The sequence below is a fragment of the Pongo pygmaeus genome, chromosome 1 (genome assembly GCF_028885625.2).
Source record: "Pongo pygmaeus isolate AG05252 chromosome 1, NHGRI_mPonPyg2-v2.0_pri, whole genome shotgun sequence".
Classification (NCBI taxonomy): Eukaryota; Metazoa; Chordata; class Mammalia; order Primates; family Hominidae; genus Pongo; species Pongo pygmaeus.
Genome location: NC_072373.2, coordinates 122,541,905 through 122,568,742, shown reverse-complemented (window position 1 = coordinate 122,568,742; position 26,838 = coordinate 122,541,905). Strand labels below are relative to the sequence as shown.

Genomic DNA, 26,838 nt, shown 5'->3' with positions numbered 1-26,838 from the left:
CAAAGGTCAGAGCACATGTTCCACAGAAAAACTCACCTCTGAAAGACTCTCCCACTCCTGTAGTGGGAGGTGTTACCTAATTGGAGAGGTTCCCATTTACATATCACACTTACTTGGGATTGCCTCATAGTCAAAGGAACCCTGGGAATGAGGGATGATACAGGAAGAGAGGAAGGGAGGTTAGTTCCAAGATTTTGACAGATGAAAACAAGTATTTTTCCAGGTTGGAAGCCAAAATCACAAAGATCTTGGTATATTCCAGAAGAGAATTCTCTAATCTCTGCATAGATTTATTTTCTTTTTACTACAGAAGGGCCTTAAATGACCAGATAAAGCAGAGGATGAGAGTTCAGAAAGGCTTTCTTGGCTTGAGAGAGAAGGGCAAGAGAGAAAGGAAAGGCTGAGAACTGTCTGTATTTCAGGATCTAGGCCAAGGGGCCAATGAGAAATAAGAAGGCCACTCTTGATATTGTTTCTTATATCCTATTGCAAAAGGCCCCCATAGAAAGAAGTGGGATCTAAGGGCCTGTGAAGGAGGATTAGGTGGTGAGTAACATCTCCATATAGTCAGTATGTTTTAAACCTGGAGGAGCATGCCTAGAGACAGGGGGAAGAGCCAGACTTGGCCACTGTCTAAGAACCCTTGGTAGGAGTTTCAGCCCTGCAGGTAACTCCTTTTTGCAATGTCAGCACTACAGGACAAAGGTGGGAAAGAGGAAAGCACATAAATCCCAGATTCCTGCACTCAGAGATTCAGAAGGTGACTTATTGTGGCCTCTTAGGTGTTAGAGGGAAGGCTGGGGGTGCCTGAAATCCCTGCCCACTTCCTGGCTGCCCAGGGCCAAGGAGGGCCTGGCTATAGGCCCAACTCAACAAACTTCTCCCCCATCCATCCTTTTACCACACCACCCCCAGTCATCACAGAAAAATGACCCAATTACTCAGCCTCCTGCCTTAATTGTGGGACACATAGTGACTAAGTGTTCACAATTGCCCATTTCTTCCCCCCCCCACCTTTGCCTTGACCAAACATGAGTCAGGCTTCTCTCCAGCAGGTCCCTGGGATTTAGCTTGCCCCACAAATCTGAGCAAGAACTAAAATGTGAAACATTCACCGTTGTTAGCTTATCTTCCAAATTCTTGGACCACAGAGACACATTTCTTGTTCAACCATGAGGGTCTTGAAGTGAGTTGTTTCCCCCATCTACTTGGCTTTCCCTGTTGCTTGCTACCCCTTATATATATAGAAGAAAAAAAAAAGGCCGATTTCTGTTTAGTTTTGAGAGGCTTGCAGATTTCCGAGATCAGAGCGTTTTCCCTGTTACAATAGTCTTTCTTTCTAGTGGAAGTCTCCCTATCTTATCTAAATTCGAATTTGTTTCTGTTTGACGTTAATGTGTAGCTAAGAGTGATCCCAGGTGAGTCTGAGCCCGCCTTGGTGGGGAATGAAGCCTGGAGCATCGGAGCATTTGTTTTTCTCTTAGAAACGGCAAGGAAGCCTGAAATGCACAGCTCTCCCTTGAACTTCAACTTTTTAAAGGGGAATGAATTTCTAAATGAGGAGGTTCCAGTCTAGGGCTGTAGGGGCCTCTGGGCAAAGGAAGTGCTGGTTGAAAAACAACATTGTGATCACTTCTAGCGGCGAAGGGTGTGCTTGGGAACGGTTTGGGGAGGAGACAGAAGAGAGGGGTGGGATGGACGGCGGCAAAAGTGGGAGGTACACGAGGAGTTACTGGAAACGGTGCTTCTGTGGAGGAGCCGGGGGGATGGGGAGTAGGGGGAGGGGGCCCTGTTGCCTCAGCGCCCCGAGGTCGTGGAGCGGCAGCAGCTGCGGCCGGAGCAGCAGCAGCAACAGCAACAGCGAGCGGGACGGAGTTAGGACCGCTCGGAGCGCACAGGTCTCGAGGTAGTATAAGGTTTGCTATCCTTCCACTTGCTGGCAGTTGCAGAAGAGGATCTGCTTTTTAAGTGAAACGTACATGCCACCCCTCCGAGGGCTGCGGCTTCCCCAGGCTTGCTTCTTTGCCGCTCCTCTTTCCGGCTCTCGCGCTCACTCTTTAATTGGCACTGGCCCCTAAGTTTGCCGGGAGCTCGCTGCCCGCTAGGAGCAGGGTCCCGGCCAGGAGCCGCGGGCGGGGGCGGGGAGCCCGGGAGCCGCAATCCAGAAGCGTCGTGGGCCATGTATATTTCATCAAACGGACTTTGGGTGCGTCGCGTCTCACAGCCATCAGCGCTATGTGCAGTGACATTTCTGACTTGAGTGGAGGAATGCGCGAAGAAAACCCGGGTGAAATTGGTACTAGAGGATCTTCTTGGCGCCAATGCTAATTGTCCTGATTTATGCCCCTTCTGACTAAGCTCAACGTCTTCATCTGAAATAAAATGAAAGCGGTGCCAAGCGGCATAGAACCGCCTGGCCGCTGGTTCTGATCCCCGGGAAACAGAAAAGCGTCCTGCGGCTTGAAAAAAAAAAAAAGAGGAAAAAAAAAAAAAGAAATAGAAATAGAAAAAAGAAAAAATATCCCTCAGTAAAAGTTTAAGGCGAGAAGTGTCAGAGGCAGCGGAGTGAGGAGGCGCGGAGGAGAGCCGGCGAGCAGGGGACTGGGCTGGCACGACCTCCGAAGGCTGAGATCTCATTATTAATATCACTATATTTTTGGAGGGAGAGGCACCTTTCTCATCCTCTCTTCCTCTCCGCCCACCCTTACTCCCTCCCCCTCATCTACCTGTCAAAGTCACTGATCTTTTGCATTTCGGAAGAGGACGTCAACGGGAAGGAATTCCCCCTCTGGGCGCCGGCTCCGAGAGGGGGCGACGTGCAGGAGGCTCCCCCCGGGGGCGGAGGCGAAGGTAATTAAGCGGCGAGGAGTGGCGGGCCGGCGCTGGGTTCTCGGTCCTCGGGGTCCTCTCCCGCCGGCGGCCGGGCGCGATCGGGATCCCCGGGCTGCGGCGGTGGCGGCGGCTCGGGTCCTCACGCCCACCCCTCCCTCTCCGCCCGCTCCCGCCCGTGGAGGAGGCTCCGCGGGAGTTGCTGCCCTCCGCCGGTGCATCGCCCGCGGGCTCCGCTGCTGCGGCCGCCGCCCGAGGCGGACCAGGCTGGCTGCGCAGGGCCGCCGCCCCGCGCCGTCGGCTCGGCTCCCGCCCGGCGCAAGGGCAAACGAGCCACACGGTAAGTGCCCGCGGCTCGCCTCTCCTACTGCGACCCGCGCCTCTCGCCCGTGCCCCTCTCCCCCGGGTTTCCCCCCCCCCCGCCCCCCCCCCCACCCGCTGCGATCCACAGGCGGGAGGGAAGGCTCCGGGTGGGCGAGGAACTTTGTAAAGCGCCCCGAGGAGGCAGCGCGCGGAGCCCTGCGCGCACACACACCGGCACACGCTCACACCCACACACAAGTCTTCCCGGGGGTGCGCCCCGGGCCGATGATGCGTCCGCCTGTTGTGTCCCGAGCCCAGGCGCGGGGTCTGAGCCTCCATCCGCCGACTGACAGGCGCCCGGCGCTCTCCCTCTCTCACGTACACCTGGCCACACACATCGCTCAGGAGGGTTGTCGTTATTTTTTCTTTTTTTCGCCAATTATATTTGTTTGGGGAAAAGCAAAAAAACAAAAAAAAAAAACAAAAAAAACCCCAAAAAACAAAAAAACACTTGCGCTATTGCCGGCCTTGGGGATCTGGTGGCCACATCGAGAGCTTTTGAAGTCCCTTCTTTTAATCGCCTTTATTGGTGCTAGATTAAAGCATTACTATCCCATGTTGTGCAGCTGGGGAGAAAGGGAAATTGAAACAGGGAGACTTGGTGTAGGGATGCTGTTTGGAATATTCTCTCATATTCTTTACTGGCATCATATTAATCGGTTGATGGATTCGGCTAGGGACATTGAGTTGCTCTCCTGTATGGATCTGTGGATATATATATATATAATACAAATAATACTGAATATTATTGGGCCTAAAATAACCAATTAAGTGATTCATACAAGGAAAAACTTGGATATAAAAAGAAACTGCGCCCTCTGCTGTTAATTTTAGTACCCTCACCCGGGGACTTTTTTTTTTTTCCCTTCAGAAATCCACTTAAGAGTAGGCTGTCATCTTACAGGGCAAGGGAGGAAAATTCCTAGCGGGGATTTTAAAGCAACTTTACTTGGAAAAGTAGCAGGTTGAGCTCCTATAGTTGCATCAGGTACAGATTTCCAGTGAGTACAGGGTCCTCCTCTCTCACCCATTCTTCTCTTTATACAGGGAATAATGGAGCCACTCCTCATAACAAATTGTCAATCTTTGGAATGGAAAATTCTGAGTAAGATTCAGAACTCCACTAAACATATGGTGAATCTGGCAGTAGAATTGCTCTAGAAATAAGGCCCTGTTTTATGACTGAAAATACTAAAAGTTGTTTTATCTTACAGAAATGAAAAAAAAAAACCCAGAAAGATCTTCCATTAAAATCACTTATTCAGATATGCTTAGTAGTTAAGCTTGTTGGAAAGTTTTCCAAAAAAAAATTTTTTTTTTTCAGGGGAGGCTTTTCTGTTTTGTTTGTCCCTTGAGGAGGATCTCTGGTGAGGGAATTAGCAATTCCACATTTCATTAAGTATTTTGAATTGTGTCACTTTGAATGCCTTACCCGCCTCCCTTTCTCTTTGGCAAAGGAACAGCAGCTCAGTAACTGTCCAAGATTCTTTTTGAAGATAAGCAACTTTCAATTTTTCATTAAGATAAAATTTGGATCTCTGCATGTGGATCAACATGCAAGGAAAAATGTTCATCAAGTATTTCACATGTAATGTTGTTCCAGGGATATATTTTCTTTTCTGGATGCCATGAAATGAGAGATATTTCACCCACTGAAGACCACCATTAAGGCATTCAGGATTCTATGTACTGGACTACTAATTTGGTGGTATTTCCTACTGTGGAATTTAAGAGGGATAATCTTAAAACTTTTGTATGGAAACAGTTTATTTGAACATAAAGCTGGTTTCCTGTTAATATTTTTGTTTTGTCAGCTTTCAATGAGTATATGTGTTAAAATGATTCAGGTTAGCGTTTTTAGGAGGAGGCAAATGTATTTTGCAGTTTCCTTTTGTGTATTTGCAAGTGGTGCAAATACCTATCTTTGCTTCCATTATTATTCTGAAAAATATTAGGTAATTTGTTTAAAAAGTTAAACCATTACACATTTATTTGATAGGATTTCTAAGTGTCATAAAAATTTGGAGAGTTTTAGTTACAAAGGCATCAAGTCACTTGGAAAAAAGAAAATTGGATTCAACTTTGAAAACCAATTATATGTTAACATTGAAATATATGTGTGTGAATTATATTGTATGAGAGATTATATTAAAGTCTTAGGTTAGTATGAGATTTAGCATACTTTAAAAAATAATTTTATCTGCAGAATCCAAAGTTCTGTTTCAAAACTTCAGGTAGGTGTAGATTTTCTCATATATGCGTTTGAGACCTTAGATTTCTGAACTTCCCTGCATGAGAATTAAATATTTGTTTTTCATGTGGTAATTAAACTCCAGATTTCTTCTAGGCTTAACTGATTCTGAAATAGTTTTGGGTATTATCCCATCCTCCATCATCTTGCAAAACATGTGCTATCTAATTTCTCGAATCAGTCTTCTCTCAATGAAAATAGAGATCTTTCAAATACCAAGGTGTGTTATTTGGGTTTATTAAGAATCTCATGATAGACAGTTGCTCATAATACCCAATCAAGTGTGAGTAAGCTATGCCAATGATGTTGCAGTACATGTTAAATTCCTTATATTTTGAGAGACAGTCAACAAAAGGATAGAAGCATATGTTTTCCATTAAGATGACTAGAAAATGCTTTTTTCAGAACAAATAGCTGCAAAGAGCATTGAATACATGTTAAAATATCTTATGTAATAAATTTCATTATGACTGCTGGAAGCTGCTAATTTTGATAGGTTATAATTTTGTATATCTTTATCTTTTTATATTTTCACTCGATGTTCTATATAGTCAATTTTCCTTTTGTTCCTTCCCATTCAGAAACATGCATATTTATAAAATTCTTAATGTCTATGAGGAATGAGTCAATAGTTGTGTATTTCAGGCACCCCTGAAAAGCTGAATATTTATGAAAAAAATAGCTTACTACCACCATTCCTACCTGCTAGTGAGATTATATAATAAAATGAATGCTGAAAATCAGCTAGATTAGGAGATTTACTGATAATGTCTTCCTCTCCGTTGATGAAACTGGCAATTGCTTTTGGAATATAATTGCCTACAATATTAGTCATTATTACTTCCATGTAATATTTTGGGAGGCTTTTTTTCTGGTGAAAGAAAGGGCCTGCGAAAATGGCTTCTGCAAAATTAATCCAAGGTGGAAGGGAATTAGCTGCAGAATCCTGGACAAATACATGTTTTGTGTGTGCAAAGGCATTTTGTAGCCCATTTTAGTCCTGATCAATAATATCTATCAACTTGAGGGCCATGACATAATTTTACCTTTTATCATTGGTTCTGCAGATTTATACACCAGAGGTCTATGGGGTACTCACAACCTATTAACGGGTATTTTTATCAAAGAGGACTTCTCAGTACTTTAGTTCCCAAGTAGAGGTGGTAGCATTTTTGATTACAGTGAGTTCCCAAGGTCTGCAAAGTGAAGAGGTAGAACTGGAGCTGCCCAGAGCTCTTATGAATCTGTTCTTATTTAGGTGATACGGACACCTGAGACAAATTTAAAGGCCACGTCACTTCACAATTAGTTCAGTTATGGGCCAGAAGGGATAGGTTTAGTATATTAAGTCCCCAAATACGTTATTCACTGTCCTTCTCATAATTGGTTTCCCTAGCTATTTGCTGTGATGACCTAGCTTTTAAGAAGCTATTGATAATTTTAACCTGTTTGAAAGCACAGCAGATAGACACAGTGCCATTAAATAGTGGAGGTTAAGTTGTAAATAATATTCTATTTTTACGTCATTGTATTTTCTTTGAAAACTCCATAATTATACTTTAATAACAAATTCCTGATTTTCACAGGCTGCTTTTCCATTGTGTGTCATGGAAGTTCATAGATTTAATTTCTTACTAATTTGAAGTTAAGAGGATTTCCTTTGAAGTATATGTGACACTGAAAAGTAAGAAGACCCTGAAATGCAGGATACATAACGATAGTACAAATATAAAAATTAGAATGAAATCAAATAATTATGTTAAATAACAGCTTAGTGTCCCTCTGCTCCTGATCTGTAATACGCCGTGGTCAATATCTTTTTCTGTGTCAATGGGAGCTCATTAAATGTAAACTCTGCAGACTAACTGAGCCATGCCATATTAGTGCTTGCCAAAGCTTGACATTTTTAATACATTAGTAATATGTCTGTAATGTAATGGAAAACTATTAATCACAACTGGTTATGTGCCAGAAATTTAAGCTATAATTGGCTGCCTCTCGTCAAGAATGTCTGTTGCACAGTCCTGCAACTGCCTAATATTCAAATATCTTGCACTCCTCTGCATTTTTCCTTGTCAGTTCTCTAAATTCGATCAATGGTGTAGTCCGTAATTCTGTGTAATGACCATCATTATAATCCTGGTATACTTTAATGAGAATTCGTTATATTGGGATTGCTGTTGTGTCACGAGATAGCGAAGGGTTCACATATATTTCCTTAGTGTTCAAATTTTTCCTGTACAAATGCATGGTCACCCTTTATTTTGTGGTTGCAGTAATGCAAAATGTGGTTGAGGACAGAGTAACCGAGAATAAATGGATGAGGAGAATATCATTTGTTGGTTAAAAAAGAAAGTGAAGACTAATCTCAGGAAGCACTCAAATATATTTAAAGTGGTATTTTCAAACTAATATTAAAAATAAACACACAATGCTCACTCCATTCAAACTCAAAACAGTCAATTCCGGGTCTTCAAGATTATATCATTCTTGATAAATAAATTACTGTGTATTTGAAACTAAGAATTAAAGTTAATAATTTCTGACCTAGTGGATTTTACACTGCTTCAGTTATAATGCCTCCATCCCCCCACCCCTTGGAAAGTATTTGTTTCCTCTTATAAAAACTAGTAAATACAGTTGAAAAATTCATCTCAAAAATGTAAATTTGTATCATTTTAACACCTCAGATTATTAATTGTCAAATTGTTGGATGTGTCTGAAAATATCAACATAAAATTACTAATGAATCTGAAAAAAAGCAGAAGGCTATAGTAGCCACAACACATGCTTCTCTGATTTTTTTCTTGTTAGCTTAAGATTTCAAAATGTGCTTTACCCAGTATAGTTTTTAGGTTACAAGGAAGAGGCTGATTCAAATCTGTAGTTTACACATATTTAGACAAACTACTAATTATTGCTTCATAGGAACTCAAATATTCAACACTTTTTCTATTAGGAAATATCACAAGTTGCAGCTGTATGATAACATTTTATGAATTGAATATAATGAAAATTGCACTTGCATCCATAAAGCAATTATTATAAATTACTTTGCTGTGGAAACACAATTCAACCATCTGTTGGCATTTCATAGTCTTTGTGGCTTAGTTTGTTTTAAGATGGTGCATTATTTAAATATAATGAATTCCCTTTATAAGATTGTTTGAAGATAGTGAACTTCCATATTTCAACTGTTTAATGTGAATTGAAGGGTCTATAATAGAATTTTTTAAAATTGTAGGCTTTTTTGTCCTTTTTGCATTGCTTAAAAATCGGTTTTTAGACTATAAATATAAGTAATCGAATTAAGAAAATATACTTTTTAATACCTGGTTTCCAAATGTTAGCATTTGTTTAGATTTGGATGGTGATCTCTAAACAGAAAAGTGGCCAATTAAACTCGCCAATGGCTTGTAGCCATAGTTATGTAGGATGCATTATCAGTTAACCAAAAGTACTTTTACACAGTAATTTTTATTTTCTCTTAGAATTAGCGCCGTATTATTCTGCTTCATGGCCTGTTAACTCACCCTTGGCTATTTTTATATGTGCATTTTAAATTGTGCATTTTACTACAGAGCTTTTAGTTTTAAAGCAGCTTATAACATTCGCCTTTGGGACAAATTCTCTTCTGTTACAAAAAGTAATGGCAAATGCAGATGTAATGGCTATAAAAAGATGTAAAAATATAGAAAATTCTTATGAAAGGAAATTTTGATCCTTTGGTTTTATTTTTGATTTTTTTTTCAGAGAGCCAACTTATCTTTATTACTAAATGCAACTAAAGAAAAGATGCTAAATTCTTCCAATATAATGAGCAAATCCACAGGGACAGGCTCTTGCCAACAATGCTGATTTTCACTCCAGCAAACAAAAGCTAAGAAATATACAAGGAATTTGGAGATTTTTAGGGTCTCTTTGCCAAGAGACAAAAGGGATATAAGTAGTTGTCATTTCTTTGTCATCATTATAAAAGCACTCATTTACCCCATTGTTCTCTTGGAAGATTTTCTAGCACTGCAATGTATGAGAAATGTTCAAATCTAGCTGCTTGCTCTCAGTTTTGTCAAGATGGAAATATAATTTTTGAAGTGAAAACCTGTAACTCACGCACACGTGTCTGTCTTTGTTATGGAAGAGTTAAATCCTTCATATTGAAATTCTCCCCAATGTGAATGATTTCCATGGTTTGCTCATTCTAGCAAAGCAGCTGAGTAAAGGTTATCTGTATTACACCAATTTGCTTTATATTGCATCAGACCTCCAAAATGTCAACATATTGTACATTTCGTAATACATTGATTCTGGGACAATAACTCTTACTCTTATTGTTTCTAAAAGGGTGTTGGTGCCAGAAGAAAAGAATGATTGATGGGAAACAGACACCGGGCTATAGACACTCATCCTTTTGCTTCAGATACTGATATCTCAGCCTGCCTGAGCATCCCTTGTGAGCTGTGAACATTGAGGATCACTCAGGGTTATCGGATGTACAACGGGAGAGCCACCACTTTGCTAAATTATTATCTGCAGTTGGACATCTTTTACAAAAACCAAACTAGACCTGAGTCTACTAGATATGTTCTAAGACAAAGAAAAAGCTACAAGTTGTTAACGCCTAACACAAAAGTATGTTAGGCTTCCACCAAAGTCCTCAATATACCTGAATACACACAGTATCTTAACTCTTCATATTTGGTTTTGGGATCTGCTTTGAGGTCCCATCCTCATTTGAAAAAAAATACACAGACCTACCTACCCATATACATACATACATATGTGTATATATATGTAAAATAGACAAAGATCGCAGATCATAAAGCAAGCTCTGCTTTAGTTTCCAAGAAGATTACAAAGAATTTAGAGATGTATTTGTCAAGATTCCTGTCGATTCATGCCCTTTGGGTTACAGTGTCCTCAGTGATGCAGCCCTACCCTTTGGTTTGGGGACATTATGATCTGTGTAAGACTCAGATTTACACGGAAGAAGGGAAAGTTTGGGATTACATGGCCTGCCAGCCGGAATCCACGGACATGACAAAATATCTGAAAGTGAAACTCGATCCTCCGGATATTACCTGTGGAGACCCTCCTGAGACGTTCTGTGCAATGGTGAGGTAACCCTTTTGCATAAAATATTTCATATAAATAGGGTCTAATCTTATATGCATACAGATGTGGTGAGTGTGAAGACAATTCATGCAGTAAGTTGAATCTGCAGGTGGCAGATTTGTGTTAACAGGCTAGTTTCTTTCTCAGTGGAGGCTTACACTGCCTGGAATTACAATTTGCTCAGTGTGATTGATGCCCTGAGAGGAACTTACTTTCTGCTTCCCTGAAAACCAATAGTTTCACTGAGGCAGGTACACTATAGCATATATTATAAAAGAAAAAGTCCGATCGAAGGTTAAATTTTAGATTGGAGGTTAGAAGTATGATTAGGTCATATCTGTCATGTTAAGGATAAAATGCATTGGCAAACCAACTTTAAAAACACAAATGTTTCTTCACATATGTATATAAAGCCAGTCCTAAATTCTGTAGTTCAAGGAGAGACTAGATCTCATAATTATCTTCATCAGGAAGCTGCTATGATTTGGGAGTCCTTGGTTAGGAGATCAGCAAGAAAAAAAGTAGAGGAGAGAGGAACTAAAGCCTTGTGAGAAGTTTTTCCAGCAAAATCTTATTTGCTAACTCCCCTTATTATCAAGGTCATAGTTTCCTATGTATATTTTAAAGATGACTTTTGGAATATAGAAAACTTATTTACTGAAAAGCAAGGGCTCAGCATATATAAATTCAGATACTTTTTTTGATAAGCAAAGTTACAGAATTCATTGTTCTCAAGGCTTATATAAGTCCTTTTCTTCTATTTAACTTTTTAGAAAGTTAAATACCATGTGAAAAGGTAATATTGGAGTAACACATTGAATTTTTAAGAAAGACATAGCTGACAATATTTCTGTAAGTATTAGTAAAGAGGCTAGTGATTAAAATAGTATACATTAATGTGCTAAAGAGTTCAGATGGTGAGTTCATTTGGTTTTTTTTTTTATTATAGGTGGTTTTTATTTGATACAAGAACTGTGATCCTATTTTTTTCCACATAACAGATATAATTGTATGGCAGATTTTAATAGTAATCTTACCTGACTATATTATCTTGAACCTGGCCTGGCATTTTCAGGATAGTGAAACTATTAATCAAAGTAGCATCTGTTCACAGTCCCCAGTGAGTTAAATTAGCATAAGATCATCTTAGACCTAGCACCATAAAAAAGGTTTTGTAACAGGAAACAATTTTGAGCAATAAAGAGTGTTTTCACCTTAAAGCTAAGGGCTTGCCATTTTTCAGAAGTGCCTTTGGGGACTGGTTTGAATTATAGTCTAAACCTGATTTTGTGGAGAGTGAGAAAAAGCGCTTGGCTATTAGGTGTCACTGTGACTAAAGTGCCCTGAAAGACTAAATATTTCAAAGAGAGGACCCATCTCTCTGGGAACAGGTATGTGCTTTGCAAAGAAGTTGCATTTTGGAAAGCAGAGACTTCCAGAGAAGGAGTTTATTCAAACACATTAGCAAAATCATAATAAATCTGTAAAGGAGCAGAGACATTTGTGGTGGCTTTATGTGAGGTCTTTAATAATTTCTCATAAAAGGTCAACTATAAGAGCTCATTACAAATCTGGGTTGAAATTGCTGTTTGGGTGATAGGTTGTATAGTCTTCTACTCCTTATAGCAGAGGATGAGTTCCAGGCCAAGTCTGCATATTGTTAAGAACACTCTAGCTCTATATATTGGTTTACACGACACTTGTTAACAACATGTCCCTTCTGGAATTGTTTAATAATTTACAGATCTAAGTAAAATAGCAAATTTCCTTTCCCAGGGTGCTGTTTTCCCTCTCATAGGCCCTGTATGATGTTTTCAAGGTGTGATTTGTGGGTGCAGCTTCCCTGATCTCAGTCTCTGGCCAGAGAATGCTTGCTCAGCACTGCTCCTCTCTGTCATGTTGAAGGGTTTACTTGGTGTCTTCAGCATGCCTCTTTCTCCCACCATGAGTGCAAAGGGCATGTTACAGATCTTCCCATGCCTGCCTTTCAAAGGAACATGGTCTAAGGTATTTAAACAAGCCAATTCCTCTCAGTCCATTGGCTAAGTGATGTTAGAGACCAAATGGGAAAAAAGAATTAAAATGATATCCCTCAGCTTTCTCAAGTGCAGTAATGTGTATACTTTGTATGTTCACATGAAACGCCGCAGGACAGTCTTTAAAAGCCTGCATCTTAGTGTGATGCAGATATTTGGAAGCCCTGGTGGATGTAAACTTGTCATTGGACAGAATGGTTTTCCAAGGGAGAATGTAAGATTTGTGAAATGTTACCTATCAATGCTTAATTTGTATTCCTTAATATGCATATGATAGGCATAACAAATTAAATAATCTATCCTTTAAATATACACCTTGTGACTATTTGTATGCATATTATATACCATGTCAATGGTAATGGCCTAATATAGCAACACTTCCACTCTGCAGTTTTGGATGTTCCATAAAACTCTTTAGTATAAGGATTCCTGACACAAGGTTGGGAAACTGTCTCAGGATGCTGTCATGTCAAACCTGTTTAGGTACTCCTTAGCCCAGGGTGTAATGGGGATTCATAAAGTCATTTGTGTTATGACTTATGCGTTCTCCCCTCCTTGACACTTGCATCCATACCTGCTCCCTCAGAGTCGTTATGGCCTATTACATCAGGGGAGCTGCCACATGAGTACAGCCACTGCTTAGCCCCTATATGTAAATGTTTGCTGCAAAATTGTTTCAGTAATCACTTGTTCAGCTAGTGACACTCCTATTAGCTGTGGCTATAGCTGTTCTGAGCACCGAGGGAACATGTGCTGAGAGAAATACCTATAATTCCCAGGGCCAATTTCTTTAATATAAAGTTGAAGTTCATTGGCATTGCTAAGAGTCCGTGTTGCTGCTTTTTTCATTGACTTCATCATTATGTGCCAGTGACTATCCATGAATGTTGCATTTATTTTAATATAGGGTAAAATTTCAGGAAAAGAAGGAGCATATGGATTCCATTTAACAATAGATCTCTGCTTATTAACCTGGATGGCATACCTAATAAATCTTCAATGTGAAGTACTTTAAAATTGTTCTGTATTAATTGTACCAGTATTTATAAACATTACTTTTTCAGGAGCACACTGCCATTTCTATTAATCATAGTGGATAAGGAAGAGGAATATATATATATATACACACATATATATACATATATACACACATATATACATATATACACATATATACATATATACACACATATATATATATACACATATATACACATATATATACATATATATATAAATTGTGTATATTGAAAACCATATATTTTCTTTTTAATTTGATGTATTCCTTTTGAGTTGATGATGGCTAAAGAAAATCTCTGTTTTCGTCAATGGGGAAGAATCTGAAGGGAAGGCGGGGGTTAACCCTTTTTTTAGGCTAGGAAAACACATTTGAATAGATCCTATCTTTTCAGCCACATTGAAAGCTTCAGGTGGCAGAGCTTTGTCAGGAAACACAGATCATCTAGTGACTACAATTTGTTTCAATTTGCATAAAGAGCAGAGAGGATGATCTGAACCTGTGTGTAAAGCTGAAGTGACAACACAAAGCTATGACTTTTTCTTTGTGTTTAGACAAACTTAGCTGTCATATCTTCCCGCACACCCCAGTGGCTTAAAAATGGCAAAATTATCTGCAATTATCTCTAGCCTGCAGTAATTTTCTGGATAAGTTAAACAGACGCTTTGAAAAGGAGCCTACAGACGGAAGAACTCATGTGTGTTTGTACAATTTGTGGCTCAGAAGTGCTGATCACTGTAGAAATGGAAGCCCTTGAGTGCTGCTATGGATTTCAGAGCCAATCAAAACTAAATTAGGAAACAAAGATTATTAAAAAGTCTTCTATGCATGTAATTTTGGCATAATATTATGAGGTGGACATTAAATGTTTCCCTTGGAGACGTTCAGCATCATTAATGCAGCATGCCTTTAATTACAAGTAGACTCATATTACTAAAAAATTGGAGAAAATAAAGTACTCTGAGGTATAGTTAGCAATAACCTCATTATGTTTACTGAAATAATTAAAAGAAAAGGTATAATTTTTCTAAATAAAATGTCAGAATGCGAAATGAAAATGGATTTTACTTAGGAAATTTACTAATGTGTGCCTGTGCTCTCGATAGGCATTTATTCAAGTACCTTAACAGATCTATTAATGATCATTCCATATTGTGCTATTTCTAGATAGACTTCTATTATGAAAAAACTTTAATTATTGTAAGCATTGCAGATAGAGCATATTTCATTATGTTCAAATGGAATTTACAGAAGTGGTACAAAGCCTTTGTGTTTTGTGGTTTCAAAGGAACCCTGAGAGATGAGTGACTGGTAACTCATAGTCTCAGGGCTATCTATAATTTCAAGTTCTGATTTACCTTTGGCTCAGGTTGCCATCTGGTGGCTATCAGGTGGCCCTTGAGAAATTAACTTGATAAACTCAGTTACATTTTCAGTGACATGGAGTTACTATCAATTTTCCAAAAACTGGAAATGATATTGACTTATATAATAATGAAATAATCTTAAAAATACACTCTGTTCACATGAAACATAATTCAGTAAATGAATGAAGTTTTAATAACAGTGACACCTTTCATTTGAACTGATTTATCCCTTAATTATGCCAAAACGGAATTTTTGAAAACCTTCAGTTCTTTCATTATTAACACTTCATTGTTATTAGTTCATTATTTAGACTTATTTCTTAGAAAAGTTTAACTCATGTTTGGAATGAATTAAGTTCCAAGGAAATCAGTCTTTCTCATATACCACTATATCAAGTATTTCCTTTCTGAGGAGCCTACAATAGCTCCTTACTATCTATTGCATCATGTCTAAATTACTCTACCTGTTTTTTGAATTTGGGTGCATACAGCCTATCGCCCACTACTTCTCATCAGGACTCTGTAGCATCTCCAGGGGACTATGGCTGGCAATCTGATTGGAAGGGGACAACTGGATTTGAGTTGAAACTGCCTTGGCATAGCATGCATGGCTTGTTGGGGAGGTCTTAGGAAGGAACTGATGAAGATTATGGGAAATGTAACAAAACCTAAAACCACCTCATGTCATTTATTGTCCCAGATAGTGTGCATAAGTGCTCTTTGTTGAGCTAATGCCTCACAAACATTACTGCAACCCATTGTGTGCAGAGTGAAGTGAACAGAGCATTCAGCACATGCAAAACCTAGGGGTGGTGGAGATAACTAATGTCGAATAGTATATGGTCATTGCAGCCAACGGAAGTAGAGTCCTGAGCAAAATTAATACAAAGTAGTGTGTATTCAGAGGGTAGAAGAATAGAGAAATAAGACCAGCACTCAGAATTTAAAGGTGAAATATTATTTTGCAACGTGTCAAAGGGCCACTTGGAAAATACTATCTGGTAGCCAAATGCCAGAAAAGGAGAGAAAATATTAAACAGTGCCAGAAAAGGAGAGAAAATAAGGCTGGGTTGGCCAAGTGCAGTGGCTGACACCTGTAATCCCAGCACTTCGAGAGGCTGAAATGGGTGGATCTCTTGAGCCTAGGAGTTCAAGACCAGCCTGGGCAACAGAAAGAAACCCCGTCTCTATAAAAATTAGCCAGACATGGTGACATGTGCCTGTAGTCCCAGCTACTTGGGAGGCTGAGGTGGGAGGATCTCTTGACCCCAGGAGGTCAAGGCTGCAGTGAGCCAAGATCATGCCACTGAACAACAGCCTAGGCAACAGAGCAAGACCCTGTCTCAAAAAAAAAAAAAAAAAAAAAAAAAAAAAAAAAAAATTGGGTGGAGCAGATGGTGGCACAGTGTTTTAATGACTGCCTGGTGTCCTGGTTAATGGTAGACTTCTTATATCTGGTAGATACAGCTAGGATGGAAGAGGAACAAAATAATAAAGAACCTGATATATACATATATATATCAGGTTGAAATATATATATGTATATATATTTCAAATATGCATATATAGTTATTAATTTAAGACATACCAGAGTATGTTGAGTAAAACAAATATGGCTTATCTACCTGGAACTCCAATTTCACATTAAGATTAGGGGAAACATTTAACCGAATGCAGAGATGCAACATTTTTAAAGGTGAAACATGAGACCTCAAAATAATGAATGCTTTGCAGTGGAATACTGAAGTTACCTCCTTCAGTCCCCCAGGAGATAACCTTGTCTGCTTTTAATCTAGAGGATCATCACTTGCAAAGTGTGAGAAGCATTGTCCTAAAGCATCAGTCTCTCTGGATTGTTTCAAAATATAATGGGCATATTCTCCAGAATTTTGGAAGACTTGCTCCGCTTTTCTTTGATTTTTGTTTTGTTTTGTGTTTAACATGGGCTTTAGGATGGTCTTTTGATCCTCTGATTTTGAGGACTAGTGTTATCACCATGAAGCCCTCATGTCATCTCTTGTCTCTCGGAGGACAAGCAGAAGACATTCCTTTTTTTTGGCATAGTCCGTGCTCTTCTCCACTTACTCTGATGCCACCTATCTTTCAATGTCTAGCTCAAGTTAATTTCAGGTCATATCATTCTCTTGACTTTTTAACTCTTGTTAAATCTCTCTCTCTCTCTCTATCTCTCTCTCTCTCTATCTATCTATCTATCTATCTATCTAATATGTATAGACCTCTATATCTAGATAGACATATATAGTAGCCAGCACTGCCTGTGTACTCAACTGTACTCCACCATTTAGCACCTCATTAGATCTTATTGATTTATATACCCACATACACATTTGCTTCATATGTTTACTGTATTCTGACTCTTTAAGTGAGTCACTACTCTTTAAGTGGGATGATATGTGAGAGAGCCACCACACTTGCTAATGCATAGTAGGAATTCACTAAAGACTGTATATTATATTGTTTTTTATTCCTTGTAGCATTTAACATACTCCTAGTCAGCAAATAAATGATAACATGGTTCTAGCTAATTAATTGATTTCAATATTGTAAAGTCATGCACCACATAATGATGTTTTGGTAAATGAGGGACTATTTATACTACAGAGGTCTCATGAGATTAAAATGCTGTATTTTTACTGGACTTTTTCTATGTTTAGATAGATTTAGGTTCACAAATACTTAACATCATGTTATAGTTGCCTATAGTATTCAGTATAGTGACATGCTATACAGGCTTGTAGCCTAGGAGCAATAGACTCTACCATATAGCCTAGGTATGTGTAGCAGGATACACCATCTAGATGTGTGTAAGTACACCCTGTGATGTTCACACAACAACAAGATCACCTAATGACACATTTCTCAAAATGTATCCCTGTTGTAAAGTGACACATGACTGTATTTGATTACCGTAATGTTTTCTATTTCTTAAACACATTTATCATAAATCTAATGTTTTCCTCTGTAAATTAAGAGACAACTAGCAAAATTTAGCTACTGTACTTGGGCAGCTTATGCTGCTCTCAAAAAAGAAATTGTAGAGGCAAAATCTACTCTGAACTCAGGTACTGAAATCTCTCTCTCTTTCTCTAGAATATATATGAGAATTTTTTTCTATTTCTAATTAAATATAGGAGGTTTGGTATGTGAGGAAATAAGAATCTGTTTAGATAAAGAAGACTATCCTGATATATGTTCAATACAGCATTATAACCAATGGAAAAAAGAATGAAAATATCAAGATATCCAAGTGGAAAGGCAATTAAATAAAATATTATATAGCCACATAATAGAATATGTATAGCTATTAAAGTAATATTTCTGAAGGATATATAATGAGAAAAATAAACATGGAAAACATAGTAGTAATTTTTTTTAAAGAATGATATGGCAAAATGATTTCAATGTTGTGTATGTTTTTAGGATGTTGAGCTCATTGTATTGTATTTAATTGAGGCTAAAAAGGTAGGGCTACATTCCAGTGTGGTCCAGGGATGGAACTGTCATTGAATGTATACTCCGTGTCAGTCATGGGGAAAGAGGTGTCAGGGAACTTAGGCAGGTCCCACTCTCTGGTCATTGCTCTCTTTTGTCTGTGCTTCTGGAGGAAGAAGGAAGATACCCTTGACCACATGGTATTAAGCAAAGTCAGGCCATCTCTTTGGAAGCAATAAGCTGAAGATGAGTAAATTACACCTTGTAAACTATACCTGTGGCATTAAAATTTGCTTTAAATCGATCCACAGTGAGAAATAGATTTTATGTTGGAACACAGTAAACACACACTTATCCCCACACACAGCCAAAACAAAAGCTTCACAAAACAGAGCTTACAGTTTCTATGTGTTATGGCCTCTGATATTTTTTCTTCCATTATATTCTTTTCTCTTATTTAACAACTAATTGGAAATTATATACTGATTATGATCCACAAATTATATGTAGCATTGTTTTTGAAACTTGAATAAGTGGAAAAATACTGTACCAAACGTTGCATAATGTCCTTTTTTAAATTGAACATGAAGTTTTTGAGATAAACTGTTGTATAGTATTCTACCATATGAATATCTCTTCAGCCAGCCTTCTATTCCTAGGCATTTCAGTTTTTTGGATTTTACACTCTAAGGTTCCTGATTGGTGTTGTCAAATTGTCCACCAGAAAGATAGAGAAAGATAGTTAACAATTTGTACTTCTACCAGCATGTTATGCAAATATGCTGGTCATTAGATCCTCATCAATACTGCACATTATATTCTCACATTTTCTTCCACTAAAAGGCCTTAGCAAATAAATGAGGATATGGAGTTTAACCAAAAGAATAATGACAAAATTATCTTATTCCCACCATCTGTTTTCCTAAGGTTATAATGTTTTAAATTTGATATTGATAAAGGGACATATTTGAAGGTAAAAGTGGCATTTCATTTTTTTAAAGATGCATTTATTGAGAGGGTTGATTTTTAATATGTTTCTTGGCTATTTAAATTTCTTTATTTCTAACTGTAAGAGTTTTAACTCCTTTGTACTTTTTGCCTCTTAGATTCTAACTTTTTACTAAAGCCAAAAATTAATATTTATTTATATATATGTAATATTTGGACCTTTTACAAAAACTCAATTTCCTGTCAGCATAATCAGTTCAAAATATGAATATCTTTTTGCCATAAGAACAGACATCATTTCAGAGACTTTTCCACACTCCTCATTTTGTGGAAATGTTATGTGTTTCTGCACTGGATTTTGGTGGTAGAGACATAATCTTAGGGCTGGGAAAGATTCATCTGAGTGCCTGCTTCTGTCTTTTGTTCCTATTATAAGAACTTAGCTCAGTTGTTATTTACTCTCAGGCAAAGCATCCTTTCCGCTTAGAATCAGTCCCTTTGAAAAAAGCTGAATCCTAAAACACATTCCTTGTATAAAACTGCTGGTATGAAATCTGCTCTGGTTTTAATTCACCAGTCTAATGGGCAGGCTGGTTTTTTGTGTGCCATTTAAAAATTTCAGAGTTTCTTTTCTTACAAAAGGGGAAAATGATGAAATTTGTTTCATAAGCATAATATTGGAAAGAACTTACTGAGATCGGCAGGTTGTAAATTTCTTTTCACCTTGCTAGGAACAGATAGATTCATATAGTATCTATTCCATGAAAATTAAAGATATGAGCTGAGGAAAAAACAGAATTGGTTTCTCTTTGACCCACTTTGAAGCTGACTTCTAAAATATTAAATGAAGAATTGAACTAAGTGTTGCTCCAGTACAAAGAAATAGCCCTTTTGTTTCAGAGAGTTGATGTCCATTGAGAAGTCCAGCTGCCGACATTATCATGAGGCCATATCTGCGCGGTGATTTTTCACCGTCATATGTGACATTTTGTTGCTTTCCTGTTGCTCCCTTTCCTTCTTGGAAATTGTAAAATGAAGAAATCAAGCACACTTCCAAACAATTTCTAAGTACGGTCTGGAAACTAGTCTTGTGTTTCAGCAATGTTGTCATGGTTCCTCTATAGTGATTCGTATGAAGGCAAAAATTATAAACTGGTAGAAAAGATTAGACAAGTGTAAGGAATATGAAGCCTGCCGAGAAGTTAAAAGACTGTTCTAGAAAAAGAATTCTATATTTCAAAGAAAGATATTTTAGTGTGTGCATAGGTGCCAGAAGACATGAATGTGGGATGTGTAAAACTATAAATTGTCTGCCAGATATGTAGAGCTGAGATTTGTAGGTCATATGAAGGTTATACCAAAGGGCCTCAATCTTTTTGAAAATGACATTCAAAATTTTTGGTTTCCTTTGTGGGTCAGAGTAGACTGAGGTCATTCATATTGTGGACCATCTGCGTGCTCTCTCAAGAGAGAACAGAATCCAATGTGTGTGGTCTGCATAACTTACAGAAGAAGATGTGTGCATGACATAGAGAAAATGAGTTGGTGGCCAATATGCTAATCTGAGGTTGGTTGTTAATGCCTGGGCCACTCCATATGGGTTTTTATTTCAAAGTTTAGAAAGACTAATCTTATATGAGGTGTTAGGGAGCATACTCATCAATGTGGCTACTATCTGGCTTAGAATCGTGTTCTATTTAGCCATCACGAGAGACAGTGCTTTTATAGTGCCGAGCATGGTGTGATGCATATAGGAGTAGTTACATGCCTGTTGAATTGAACTTGTGCTATATTTTTACAAATAATACTTGTAGCTGATATTTATGAAGAACTTACATGGTGTCATGCACTGTACTGAAAGCTTGGACTGTGTTGGTTCTTATAATCCTCAGTCCTGTCTTATCCTTACTCACCAGAGTAATTGGAGCCTGAGGTTAAATAATTATTCTAAGTAAGTAGTGCAAACAGGATATAAACCCACTCTGACACCTATGTTCCACTCTTAAACTATTCTATTCCTCCCCTAATTTTATTTGTAGCATGTGGAATAAAATCATAGTGAAAACCTTTTTTAAAAAATCACATTTTTGATTTGGGCTGTGAGCTACAATACTATGATTTTGTTATTTAAAGAGCCTTTCATCTGAAATAACCTCAGAAAATTGGATTGTGTAAACAGTGTATGGAAGGTTGAAAATACATATTACGTGATGAGTGTCTTCATTCAGGGATAAGAGAACTGATCAACAGTGTTTGTTTCCATTCTTGCTTTCTTTTCCATTAACGTGTTCATATAAATGGAAATAAGCTGTTAGAAATCATAGAGAGTAGAGTACATATTGTATTCATCATGTAAAAAACAGAATAATAAGTCAGCAACTGTTGGCTAGTTAACAAAATCATATTCTTGTGGGTGAGGTGTTGAGAAAAGTAGTTAGTGTGATGCTTTTGTTTTGTTTTTGGTTTTTTACAGTATCAATAACAACTGTTATCATATAGCCAACTGCCTACATGCTGTCTCTACTTGGATGTCTAGTAGGCAGTTTAAACTTAATGTGTTTATTATAGAACTCTTGATTTCTTCTTCCTAAATCTATTCTGCCTCTAGTATTTCCCATATCTGTAAATGGCAACTTATATTCATCTAGCTGCTGAAGATGAAAAATCTAAGAATCCTCCTTAACTCCTTCATATCCCTCACAACATATATTAGCAAGTGCTGTTAGCAAAATCATCAAGATATTTTGCAAATCCAACCACTTTTTACCTTCTCCACTGCCAACAGCCAGGTCTCCACCAGCTGTGTTTCTAGGCTAGATTCCCGCAGTATCTCCTAATTGGTCTCCCTGCTCCCCACTTTTGTCCTACTATCAACATCATTAATGTACTATATAATATAAGCTATTATAAAATAGAGACATATGTAACATAATAATATATGTGTGTGTATAATTTTAAAAATCTCAGCCAGTCTGACCCTTTCCTTGTTCATTTTTCCTCGTAACTTTGTGTCCATTCAACATCATATCCCAACCCTTACTGCTGCCTGGAACTTCCTATCTAATCTGGCTCCTGCATGCCTCTCTAACCTCCACTCTCATTGCTCCCACCTTGCTCAGTCCTCTCTAGCTGCACCCTTTTGCTGTTCCTTGTAACACTGTTTATTCCTGCTTCTTTGCTTGGATCTGCATTCTCAATATCTCCTATAGTTTTTTCCTAACTTTTATTCAGGTCTCCACTTGAAAAAACTCAAAGGGGCCTACCTGACCACCCTATTGAAATGCATCCTCTGAATTTTTTATGGGGATTATAGTGAAAATATTTACAAACTGGGACAGCACAAACACTGACCAATCAGAAAAGATGACAATGGTTTTACTCCCTACAGGCCACTTTCTGACTGTCAGACTATAACTGATATCTCATAGGTTACATATTTGCTCATTTATTTATATCTCTTTTCCCCTCCAGAATACAAGCTCCAAAGGGTAGGAACTGTGTTTTGTAGTGCCCATAGTACAGCCCCATAAACATTTGTTAAATGAATGAATGAACCATTAAATGGAGATATATTTGACCATAACATTCATATCAAAGATTATTGCTCTGATATACACAAGGTCTTCGGAGTATTGGCTGTGCTGGAGGCCCTTTATCTTTTAAAGGTCCTTAACCTTTAGCTTTATTTTTCAATTAAAAATATTTTAAGGTACATAAGCAGTATAATAAATACACGTACAACCACAACTTATAGGCCGGGTGTGGTGGCTCATGCCTGTAATCCCAGCACTTTGGGAGGCTGAGGCAGGAGGATCACTTGAGGTCAGGAGTTTGAGACCAACCTGGCCAACGTGGCAAAACCCCATCTCTAGTAAAAATACAAAAATTGGCCAGGTGTAATGGTGTGCACCTGTAATTCCAGCCACTTGGGAGGCTGAGGTACGAGAATCACTTGAACCCAAGAGGCAGTGGTTGCAGTGAGTTGAGATCATGCCACTGCACTCCAGCCTGGGTGACAGAGTGAAACTGTCTCAAAAAAAAAAAAAAAAAGAAAAAAAGAAAAAACACCAAAAAAGCCTCCACGACTTATGATTAACAGTGGTGATGTTATATTGTTTTTGTTAGAATTAAAAAAAAAAAAAGATATCACTGACAGAGTTGAAATAATCTTTGTCCCTATTTCCCTAAGAAGAAATCAGTATCTTGCATTGTTGTATTTCCTTCTAGTCCATGCTTTTATGCTTTTATACATGGATTATGTGTTCAAAAATAACACATAGTTTTGATTTTGGATTTTTTTAATGTTACCATCCTGGAAAAAAAAAAAAAAACTATTCTGTAGCTTCCTTTGTCATTCAATGTTGTATTTGTAAATTATCCATTTGATCTATATGATCATGTTAATTCATGTTAATACTATATATATATATACACACATATGTATGCATATGTGTATATTTCATTGTATAAATACATAACTCATTAATGGAAATTTAGGAAGTTTCTTTTTTTATTTTTAGTTTTTGCAATTACAAGCCACTCTACAAGAAATATCCTTGCACCAAACTCTTGGTGTGTATGAGCAAGTTTTATTTTGTTTTTCCCAAGGAATGCACCCCAAAGCCAATCTGTTGGACTGTAGAGTATGAACATTTTCGTCAAATGTGGTTGCACTGCTTTGAACTCCTATCAACAGATTATAAGTATTCTCCTTAATAAGTTTTGTTGTGTTTATTGATATGCTTCCTCTTATTATGTAATTACTATCTTAAGAAATCATGTTTCTCTTATTTCCTTAGCTGTCAGGAATAGATTTTATGATGTATCATGGTAACCACAATTAACTTAGGATTTTTGGTAAAACTCTATGTACTATGCCTCTTAATGTCTCATTTTTGTTTCAATTATTTAATAATAAATCACTTGGAAGTTGTATAAGCATCACCAATAAATATTTAGAATGGCAAATTAACAGAAAGAAGCATAAAATTTGGATAAGCAAACATTGAGCTAAATTATGAGCAAACTTCTTTGACTAGAACTTTACACAGGGGGTAACAAATTTTAAGAGTGGCACCTTACATCTGGCCACCCGAATTGAAAGATATACTCTGACCTATACAATTTGTATAAAAGTCCCTCTTTTAAAATTTTTAATACTTAGCCATATATAATTTTTTCCCAAATTTACCGTCTTCATTACTAGATTATAACAATAGCCTTATAGTGCTTTAAAACTGGAAGTCTTTTTGCTTACCTTGCAAGATAATATATAAATATTGCATCATCCATCACTGGAATGACTTGTCTCCTAGACGAAAACCTGAGGGTGATGTGTAACTGTAATAAATTCGGACAGCAAGGAAGGGTTCTATTTCCAATTAAAACCACAGCCAGGAAGTTTACATTTAGGCTGACAAGGGAGGTAGATCAGTACACATTTTGTACGTCTTCTTGTTTGTTCAGGGGGAATTGGGGGATCTTTTAAGAGTAGCAATGATAAGTCTTTACATTTCTTTATGACCTCATAAAAAAGAGTCAATTGTCCCTTCTTGAAAGGAAGTTTCTGGGATCAGAAGCTCTCTGGGTTTTTAGACATTTAGAGCCAGGTGTTCTGAAGTGCCATGTCTAACATGGGGAAGTGCATACCTTTATGGATATTTTATTTGAATTTAAACAGGTCTGAAGGTTCAAGTTGTACCTCAGTCAAGTTATTTTACTTCTTTGTTTTGAAAAATAATAAGATGATGTACTTAGCACAGTGCCTGGCATATAGTAAATACTCAATAAATATTAATTATCTTTATCATTGTGATTATCATTTATGTTGCTAAAACGTACAAGTCCTTCTGATGCTTATTTTCTGCTTTGAATGAATCTTCTGAAGGTTTTCCTATTAGTTTCCCTTTCTGAAACGTGTCTGGCTTTCCTGGATGTTACTAATGGCAGCTAGTAGCTAACTGCTTGTGAGGTTCAGGCTCCAAGTAAGGTATTTAAAACCGAAATAATTTCACAACTGTGATTTTAAATTAAATGAAGTGTATTCTAAATAACACAGAATTAAAATAATCACTCATGGATACAATGACATTTGCACTGAGATTATATTGGCTCGGTGTTTTAACAACTGCATTAGAAATGTCTACGAACAATATAATAACTATTTCTGAAAACAAAGAAAGCTAACAAAATAAATAATTGTGCAAATAAATTAAAGCTCTTTTTATTAATGACATATTGGAATAGGCTCAATATGTTGGCTTTCATAAAGGCATAGCAAGTGAGAGGAATTCCTGCTGCATGGGAAAGGGAAATGCTAGGTTCTAAATCAATTATTTTGGCTGCCATATTATCCATATTATCCCCTTCCTCAAAAGCATCCAGTGGATTTCTGTCACACTGCTAATCAACAAAACAAAACATTATTAGATGGAACCTTAGCTCCATAATTTCTACTTACTCCAATTGCATTTTTTACTTCACAGTGGGTTCGATTAGAGACACCAACAAGTTGCATTATCAAGGTGACTGTGAATTAAAAAGAGGTGCTATTTCCTTCCAATACATGTAGCTTTGTACTATGGCTTGAGGAGGGGAGAGCAGGCTGGATCTCAGCCTCCACCTCTAGCTTGGTTGGACGTCCTTGTGCTGGTCACAGCCTGGCCAACAGTGCCTGCTGGCCCCAAGAACCATGCAGGCCTCACAATTATAACTTGATTTTGTGCAGGACTCCTACTACATTCTGGAAAGAGAACCATGAAGGGTGAAAAAGCTGTTGTAATCCATACAGAAACTTTATTTATGTGACCATTGGGTGATAAAAGTAACAAGTGTTAGTAATTTAACTTACTGAGTACCTGTTATGTGCAAGGTACTGAGCTAGAGGTACAAAAATGTGCAAAACAGACTTATTTCCTAACCTTTTGGAGCTCATAGGGAAAGCAGAGAGAAATACTTAAATAAGTACACCAGTAATTACTACTGTGATAAACACTTCAAAGAAGAAATTTAAGCTCCTATGAGAGTATGTAATCTTAATGCTGGTGATGTCAGGAAAGTAAAGACCATTGTTCTTGAGGAAAATATGAACGTTGTCAAATGCTAGATTTGTGCAGTAATGGTTTTGGTTTTGCATCTACATTTTTACAGCTGTTAGAAACAAAATGCTTGTTCCTCAGTGCCACAAAGAAATAGCACTCAAACATAAATTTAATTTTCTCAGCAAGGCAATTTTTACTTCTATAGAAGGGTGCAATTCGTGACTGAATAATGGCGAGAGCATACCTAGACAAGGGAGGGGAAGGGGTTCTTATTCCTAACGCTGTGTGGTTCCCCTGTTGGCTAGGGTTGGACCACACAGTCTAAGCTAATTCCGACAGGCTATTTTAAAGAGAGCAGGGATACGAGCCAGAGTGGGGTGAGTAGTTTGGCGGGAAGGGCAGTTACAGAACAGGTGAC

At 37.8% G+C, this 26,838-nt stretch overlaps 1 protein-coding gene across 14 annotated transcripts in view; it reads left to right on the top strand.

The window, feature by feature from the left end:
• Positions 1–1,684: 1,684 nt before the first annotated feature.
• NTNG1 (netrin G1) overlaps positions 1,685–26,838 on the top strand; it is a 365,560-nt gene continuing 340,406 nt past the window's right edge. For 3 of the 14 annotated variants that reach the window (XM_063652375.1, XM_063652357.1, XM_054442117.2), the window contains exons 1-2: positions 2,857–3,169; positions 9,788–10,558. In XM_063652375.1, the coding sequence (XP_063508445.1) occupies positions 10,313–10,558 (246 nt within the window). In that variant the 5' untranslated portion in view covers positions 2,857–3,169; positions 9,788–10,312. Of the gene's footprint in view, positions 3,170–9,787; positions 10,559–26,838 lie in introns of all 14 variants that reach the window. The other 11 variants (XM_054442081.2, XM_054442147.2, XM_063652359.1 and 8 more) reach the window with 8 other exon arrangements.